The following is a 9039-nucleotide window of genomic DNA, read 5'->3' as shown; positions in this document are numbered from 1 at the left end:
GCGGGGCATGCGCGGTGGGCGGGCCGTTGCCGCTCTGCAGCCTGCGAGCTCCGGGCTGTCCGCCGGCCCGTTACCCGCCCGCCCGCCATGTCGCGCCGGCCGCCGACGCTGCTCTTCGCCGCCGCGCTGGGCCTGGTGCTGGCGCTCGCCCCCGCCCCGGGCCGCGGCTACTTCCCCGAGGAGCGCTGGGCCGAGGAGTCGCCGCTGCTGCCGCCCCGCGTCCTGCTCGCCATCCTCGCCCGGAACAGCGCCCACGGCCTGCCCGCCTTCCTCGGCCGCGTAGAGGCGCTCGACTACCCCAAGGACAGGGTCGGCCTGTGGTGAGCAGAGGGGACGGACGGAGGGAGAGGAGGGTAGAGAGGTAGTGAGGGAAGGGGGAGATAGGGTGGGGGAGAGGGAATAATGAGGGAGGGGGAGAAGGAAGGGGGGGAAGGAATGAGGGAGGGGGTGGAGAGAGGGGGGACTGAGGAGGGATTGAAGGGGAGTGGGGAGGGAGTATACAGAGTGATGGAGGAGGGATGGAGAGGGTAGAAGGGAATGGGGGAGCAAGCAGCGAAGAAAAGGGGGACGACAAAGGGGAAGGTTGGAGGGCAGCGAGGGGGAGAAAAAGTAGAGATAAGAAGAATGAAGGGTGGGGATGAGGAAGAGGTGAAAGGAGAGAGAGTGAGGGAAGGAGGGAGGGGAATAGGAGAGAAGGGGAGATAGGAGGGGGAGAGTAGGGTGGAAGGGAAGGAAGGAGGCAGGGGCTGAGATACATCAGGGTGAGGATTGAAAAGGTGCCAGTGTGATTTTTGCAAGATTTCTACATATGGTATTGTATTCAGTCATTAAAGTGTGATCTTTATAAACAAATTCTGTATTTTAAGCACGTCTTTGTAAATTACATCAGAAAGGGTAAACCGCATTGGAAATTGCCTTTAAAGTCAAAGACAAATTTATTCGTCATATGCACCATCTAAGGTACGGTGAAATGAATTTGCCATGCATCGATACAGTTGAAAAAAGAATACACAATACACAACAGAATTTAACATAAACATCCACCACCGCATTCTTCACTGTGGTTGTCCATTTAAGAATGCACTGTCTACACACTATCTACACACAGAGTTTAATTGGGGCTGGACTGCTTGAATTCTGAGTCAACGTGTATTTGAAATAGACGACACAAGGCGGGACACCAGAGAATGAAGTAAACGAAATGGACCAGACTTTTCCTGGAAGGCTGGGTGTGTGCTGGCTCTCTGTCTGCAGAACACAGAGGCTGCAGCGATGGAGTGAGTGGGCAGTGGAGGAGGAGTGGGGCAGTTCCCATGGCTATTCACCCCAATCATCTCCGGTGGGAAAATGGAGGTCTTCTATAAGCATGAAATTTGATGCCTAAAGTGAACACTGTTGCCTAAAAACGGAATCGGGAGTTTTTTTTGGTCTTCGGATTGATCCTGTTCAGCTGTCTTATCAGAGTGCTTGACACAACATTTGGTGTAATTCAGCAATAGAAGCAAGGAACTGCAGCTGTTGGTTTACACAAAAGGACACAGAGTGCTGGAGTAACTCAGCGGGTCAGGCAGCATCTGTGGAGAACATGGATAGGTGACGTTTCACAGAGTGCTGGAGTAACTCAGCGGGTCAGGCAGCATCTGTGGAGAACATGGATAGGACGTTTTGGTTCGGGACCCATCTTCAGACCAAAGAAGCGACCCGACCCGAATCTTTGCTTATCCATTGCCTCCTGAGATAATGCTTGACTCGCTGAGTTACTCCAACATTTGGTGCTGTCTACTCATGGTTCCAGCAGCCCTCAAATGGGTTGAGTCTGTGCAGAGTTCCCGATCAGACAATATGGTCATCTTTTATAGTGACAGAATTTGGGGAGCATGCTGCCAGACGCAAGCCACGAGTGTAACTTGATCCCCTGCTGGAGATGTTGTCTGAGTGAATGAGGTACACAAAATTGCTGGGGAAACTCAGCGGGTGCAGCAGCATCTATGGAGCGAAGGAAATAGGCGACGTTTCGGGCCGAAACCCTTCTTCAGACTGGAGCGGGCCGTGAGTGGGCCGTGAGTGAATGAGGTGACTGGTTCACTTGTCCTGCACATGCATTTGAAGGCTTTTACCGTGACCCTCTTTGGTGGTATCTCTCCAGTGCTTTGAGATAGTGCATATCTCTAAAGAATGCAGGGGAAAAGGCATCACTACTGAGTGGAACATATGCCAGGTTTAAGGTTGAAGTCATAGAACAGTACAGCCAAGAACAGGCCCTTCGGCCCACAATGTCTGTGCTGAACATGGTACCAAGACCATCACCTATCTACCTGCACATAACTCATATCCCTCCAATCTCTGTATACCCTTTTGCTTGTCCAAAAGTATTTTAAATGCCACTAACATATCTGCTTCAACCACCACCCTCTGGCAGCGCGTTCCATGCACTCACCACCTGTGTAAAAAAACGTTCCCCACATATATCCTTTGCCACTCTCACCGTAAAGCTTTGCACTTCAAAAGATAGGTACATGTTTAGGAAAGGTTTAGAAGGATACGAGTCAAACGTGGGCAAATGTGACATGTTGGATGGGGCATGTTGGTCGGCATGGACGAGTTGGGCTGAAGGGCCAGTTTCCGTGCTGTATGACTCTGACTCTGAGCTCTCTTTCTCTAATGGCCATGGTGCGTACTGACGGCAGTGGTGAATGTCATCAGTGTATGTGTAAGAAGAAACTGCAGATGGTGGAGTAACTCAGCGGGACAGGCAGCATCTCTGGATAGAAGGAATGGGTGATGTTTCGGGTCGAGATCCTTCTCCAGACAGTGTATGTGTCTGCTGACAAGTGGCTGGTGACACATGGGTAGCAATCCCTTTCAACAGGTCTTATCATCAACCTTCATTGCCATAGAGAGCGTTGTACAGCGGGAACTATGAGGGAGGACCTCTGAATGACATCCAGCCACAGATCAAAAATAGCCTTTCCCACAAATATCTTTGCCTTTTTTTTGCCAATAACTTTATTTGTGCTGTCTGGTTCTTTACTTATTCACCAGTGTTTTCAGAGTAACCCACATGTCTAATTACCACTGAAGTTAGTCAATTAATTAGCTTGTCAATTAGTTAGCTTGTGTGGCAGCCACAAGTGTGTTGCAATTTCTTCCAGTGGAACGTATGAAGATCAAAGTCATCATTTGGTGAGTGTCATTGTTTCTAGCAGTGGATTGGCAGGGAATGGAGGGATATGAATCATGTGCAGGCCGATGAGATCACTTTGTGTGGAAACAAGGAACTGCAGATGTTGGTTTACAAAAAAGTGCTGCCTTGACCCAGAGGGCAGGCAGCATCTCTGGAGAACATGACAGATAGAGGACATGACAGTCAACCAGGTGGCAAGCCTAACTGGAGCAATAATTACCACATAGAACAGTATATTGCTGGAACAGGCCCTTGGGCCCACAATATCAATGGCAATGTCTGTGCTAAAGATGATGCCCAGTTAAGCTAAACTCATCTGCCATCATATGATACTTGCCCCCTACATTCCCTGCATATCCACATGCCTTTCTAAAAGCCTCTTAAACTGCTACTATTGTCCCTCCTCTACCTCCACCCCTGGCAGCACGTTCCAAGCACTTGCCTCTCTCAGTTTAAAAAAAAAACTTGCCCAGCACATCTCCTTGAAACTTCTCTTCTAATATTAACATTTCCACCCTGGGGAAAAAAGGTTCTGACTGTCTACCCTATCTATGCTTCTCATAATTTTATATACATCTGTTAGGTCTCTCCTCAGCCTCCGGCGCTCCAGAGAAAACAACCCCAGTTTGTCCAACCTCTCCTAGCTAATGCCCTCTAATCCAGGCAGCATCCTTGCAAATCTCTTCTGCACCCTCTCCAACACCTCCACACCCTTCCTGTAATGGGGTGATCAGATCTGCACACAATACTCCAAACGCAGCCTGACCCAAAGTTCTCTCAAGCTGCAGCATGACTTCCTGACTCTTGTACTCAAAGCCCTGACTGATTCATGATTTGAGAAAGGGTCTCGGGGTTCAAACATTAATTGTTTCTCTTTCCATAGATGCTGCCTGACCTGCTGAGTTTCTCCCCGGCACTTTGCTGATTTTACTTATAAAGTTTCATCCGCAAAATACCACCCTTTCAATCCCATGCCATCGACACCAGCTTACTCACCCATGCCAGCAAGTATTCAGGCTATTGAGTTGGCCTTGCCTGATATCTATTTCTGTGCCGTAATCTTGCATGTGGATAGAGCAACTCGTAATTTTATCCTGCACTTTCCTGGCTTCACACTTCTCATCTTTCAAAGTCAACAGGAGAGCACTGCAAGGAATTTGTGGTGACTTCAAAAATATAATTCTTGTGTAAACTTCTTCTGCACATGAAAGGAAGTTGCTATAGTGTCAGTTTTTTTTAGCTGGAGATTTTTAATGCACTTGTACGCAAATACATTACACTTGTGCCCTCTGTCACTGCTTGTCGTACACTATCCTCCAATTCCACGACGTTTACAGGAAACCCTCTCGTTTAGAGAACGGAGGTTCGCCCTTACAGAATTCACGCATCCAAACTTTTGAGAAACGTTATAAAAATTGCCGTCACAGTATTTATGTGGGTGAGAAATAAAATAAATAGTCTCCTCTGATGCTGGGCTGCTGACTGGCCTGTTGAGTTACTCCAGCACTTTTGGTCTTTTTGTAAATCAGCATTTGCACTTCCGTGCTTTTACACAGGACAATTATACGTTTAGTTGCCAATAAGATTGAGAACAAGAGTTCTTCTGCTTTGTGTGGGAAGGAACTGCAGATGCTGGTTTACACTGAAGGAAGACACAAAAAGCTGGAGTAACTCAGTCAACAGGAGAGCACTGCAGGGCAGCATCTCTGAAGAAAAGGAATAGGTGACTTTTCGGGTCGAGACCCTCCCTCAGAGCCAGATCTTCAGCTTTACTGCATCTCTCTCTTCCTTTGCAAGGCAAAGCTTGTAATGTTCCTCTCCTACCCCTCCCTCATCAACTCGACTTCCAAATTCCTCTTGGAGTTTAGCTTAGAGATACTGCACGGAATCAGGCCCTTCAGCCCACCGAGTCCGCACCGACCAGCGATCCCCGTGCACTATCCTACACACCAGGGACAAATTTACAGAAGGCAATTAACCTACAAATCTGCACATCTTTGGAGTGTGGGAGGAAACCGGAGCACCCGGAGAAAACCCACGCAGTCACAGGGAGGCCGCACCTTGCACGTCCTTTCGACATCCGTGCCTGTGATTCCCACAAACATATTTACTGCCCCGCTCTGCTTTTCCTCCTCTCACCTGAAACATCACCTGTTCCTTTTCTCCAAAGACATACAGGTATGTAGGTAAATTGGCATGGTAAATGTACACATTGTCCCCAGTGTGTGTAGGATAGTGTTAGTGTGTGGGGATCGCTGGTCGGCGGGGACCCAACCCATTCCCGCGCTGTATCTCTAAACTAAACTAAACTAAACTAAACATGTCACCCTGGTTCCGGCCTTTGTTACATCTTCATTTCACTGTTCTGACACTTTTCCCACTCTCCTTAAAACCTGGAATTAATCCAAAATTCAGATTCTTGTTTTAACTAGTACTAAACTACATAAAAATCTCCACCGGCAATGCTGTTCATATCAGTTCCCAATTAAGTCATTTTAAAATACTTGTGTTAAAATTGATTCATGTACAAGATCACCCAGGACTTTATTGAAAGGGACAGGATTGTGAGAATTCATATTTCTTGTGTGTTAGTTATGTAGAGCAAAGCAGAGGGATTCAGAATGGGAATGCCAGATATTTGCGGACAAACCCAAATCTTTGAGCTTGTCAGAGATTAGTTCATGGTTTTGAGTGTGGAAAGATAAACTATTTTGGTATGAAATTATGCATAGGAATGGAAATGGAAAAGTTGGATGGTGAGTGAAAAAACATTGAAGGATGTGTATGAAGGAACTGCAAATGCTGCTTTACACCGAAGATGGACACAAAATGCTGGAGTAACTCAGCGGAACAGGCAGTATCTCTGGAGAGAAGGAATGGGTGATATTTTGGGTCAACCCAAAACGTCACCCATTCATTCTCTCCAGAGATGCTGCCTGTTCCAGCATTTTGTGTCTTATCATGGACATTGAAGGATGTCTGTATAAGGACACCCCAGACCTTTAATAAACTCTTCTGGGACAGCATACCAAATGCATTTTTAATTATCACTCATCCAGTGACTTCAGTAAAATTGTCCTTGGTGTAGGATAGTGCTTGTGTACGGGGCGGCGTGGACTCGGTGGGCTGCAGGGCCTGTTTCCACGCTGTATCTCTACAGTCTAAAGTTTTGTTTAGAGTGTAAAGAAACAGGCCGTTCGGACCAAGTTCACACTAACCATCGACCACCCGTTCACAATAGTTCTATGTTATCCCACTTTCTCATCCAATCCATACACACTTGGGGCAATTTACAAAGGTCAAGAGCATGAAGAGTGTTTTATTGTCATATATATGCCGAAACAGAACAATGAAATGATTATTTGCAATTAAGCTACAAACCCGCACTTAAATTGGGATGTGGTGGGAGGCCAGCGTACCCAGAGGAAACCCACACGGTCATGAACAGACAGCACCCGAGGTCAGGATTGAACCCGGCTCTCGGGTGCTGTGAGGCAGCAGCTCTACCAGCTGCGCTACTATGCCTCCCCTTGTCTATTCAACTTGTTATTGCCTCAAAGGAATTCCCTTTCGTTCCTGATATTATAGTGAAAATGACTGTTAGAATTCTGTAATCATGGATGCAGCATTTTCCATAATACTAATGTCAAGCTATCTTCTTTGTTCCCTCTCTTTACCCTGCTATCTCTTTAGTCTCTTCCAACCTTACGCAATCTATTGATATCTGCCGCCTTCCAATTCCAGCCTCTAGTGAATCCCAAAATGTAATCCTCCCATAGTTGGCTGCAGTCCTTTCAGCTGCTGGTTCACATCTCTGGAATTCCCATTCTGAATCCCTCTGCCTCGCTACGTATAATATTATGAAAAAAAGTAAGCATGAAATCTGAACCCTCGCAGTCCATAAGCCATTCAATAAGGTCATAAGTGATAGCAGTGGAATTAGGCCATTCGGCCCATCAAGTCCACGCCGCCATCGCAATCATGGGTGATCTATCTCTCCCTCCTAACCCCATTCTCCTGCCTTCTCCCCATAACCCCTGACTCCCGAACTAATCAAGAATCTATCTATCTCTGCCTTAAAAATATCCACTGACTTGGCCAGCACGGCCTTCTGTGGCAAAGAATTCCACAGATTCACCACCCTCTGACTAAAGAAATACCTTCTAATTTCTTTCCTAAAGGAACGCCCTTTAATTCTGAGGCTGTGACCTCTGGTCCTCGACTCTCCCACTAGTGGAAACATCCTCTCCCCATCCACTCTATCCAAACCTATTCAATAAGGTTATGGCTAATTTTCAAACTTCAATGCCACCACTTTCCTGTACTAATCTCAAACCCTTTGATTTTGTTTTAATGTAATAAAGTATATTAATATCTGCTGAAGTATCGTCAGAGAATGAGAATGTCAAAGATTCACCACTCCAGCATTTTCCATAATACCAATGTCAAGGTAATTAGTTTAGATTTGGTTTAATTTCGTTAAATTAGTTTACAGCGAGGAAATAGGCCCTTCAGCCAACCGAGCCCACATCAACCAGCGATTCCCATTCACTAGCAGTATCCGAAACACACTAGGGACAATTTACAATTTTTACCGAAGCCAATTAATCTACAAACCTGTTGGTCTTAGGAGTGTGGGAGGGGATAAATGGTTCATACTCGGGATGGCAACCGGTAACTAGCGGGGTTCCGCAAGGGTCGGTGCTGGGACCCCAGTTGTTCACAATTTATATAAATGATTTGGAGGAGGGAACCAAGTGTAATATATCAAAATTTGCGGACGATACAAAAATGGGAGGAAAAGTAGGGGATGAGGAGGATAGGAAGAGTCTGCAAAAGGATATAGATAAGCTAGGTGAGTGGGCAACAACTTGGCAGATGAAATTTAATACTAATAAATGTGAAGTCATTCACTTTGGGGAAAAAAATGATAGGGCAAGTTATTTTCTAAATGAGGAGGAGCTGCGTTGTAATGCAACGCAAAGGGATCTAGGGGTATTAGTACATGAATCACTAAAAGTTAGTATGCAGGTGCAGCAAGCAATCAGGAAGGCCAATGGAGTTTTGGCCTTTATTGCTAGGGGGATTGAGTATAAAAACACGGAGGTCTTGCTGCAGCTGTACACAGTATTAGTGAGACCACATTTGGAATACTGTGTACAGTTCTGGGGTCCATACTTAAGAAAGGATGTACTAGCCCTGGAGGCAGTGCAGCGAAGGTTTACAAGATTAATTCCTGCAATGAGGGGATTGACATATGAGGAAAGGTTAAGTAGGCTGGAACTCTACTCTTTGGAGTTTAGAAGAATGAGAGGCGATCTCATTGAAACATATAAGATCGTGAGGGGCCTTGATCGGGTGGATGCACCGAGGATGTTCCCAATGATCGGGGAAACTAGAACTAGGGGACATAGTTGCAGAATAAGGGGGGGCTCTTTTAAAACTGAGATGAGGAAGAACTTCTTCACCCAGAGGGTGGTTAATTTATGGAATTCACTGCCCCAGGGAGCAGTGGAAGCAGAAACGTTAAATATATTTAAGACTAAAATAGATGGTTTTTTAGCTGCCAAGGGGATAAGGGGCTACGGGGAGAGGGCAGGGATATGGACCTAGGTATGGTTAGTATAGTAAGACCTGAGTGATCTCCTGGACAAGTGTCGATCGCCTGGATTGGGGTCGGAGAGGAATTTCCCGGATTTTTTTCCCGAATTGGACCTGGGTTTTTATCCGTTTTTTTGCCTCCCCCAGGAGATCACGAGGTTCTTGGGGTGGAGAGGGGTGATAGCGGTATAAAGGGGAGGGTAGTGTCTTGTGTTCTGTGTCTTGTGTCTACTGTTTGTGGGTAAGTGTGTCTG

At 46.4% G+C, this 9039-nt stretch overlaps 1 protein-coding gene across 1 annotated transcript in view; it reads left to right on the top strand.

Annotated features, from left to right (window-relative positions):
• Window positions 1–56: 56 nt before the first annotated feature.
• Window positions 57–9039, top strand: part of colgalt1 (collagen beta(1-O)galactosyltransferase 1) — a 34178-nt gene continuing 25195 nt past the window's right edge. Inside the window, exon 1 of the mRNA XM_033012216.1 lies at window positions 57–320. Coding sequence (XP_032868107.1) covers window positions 88–320 — 233 coding nt within the window. The 5' untranslated portion in view covers window positions 57–87. The remainder of the gene's footprint in view (window positions 321–9039) is intronic.

This window comes from Amblyraja radiata, chromosome 35, assembly GCF_010909765.2.
Source record: "Amblyraja radiata isolate CabotCenter1 chromosome 35, sAmbRad1.1.pri, whole genome shotgun sequence".
Lineage (NCBI taxonomy): Eukaryota > Metazoa > Chordata > Chondrichthyes > Rajiformes > Rajidae > Amblyraja > Amblyraja radiata.
The sequence above is the reverse complement of the archived record's forward strand: the minus strand, read 5'-3'. Positions and strand labels throughout refer to the sequence as shown.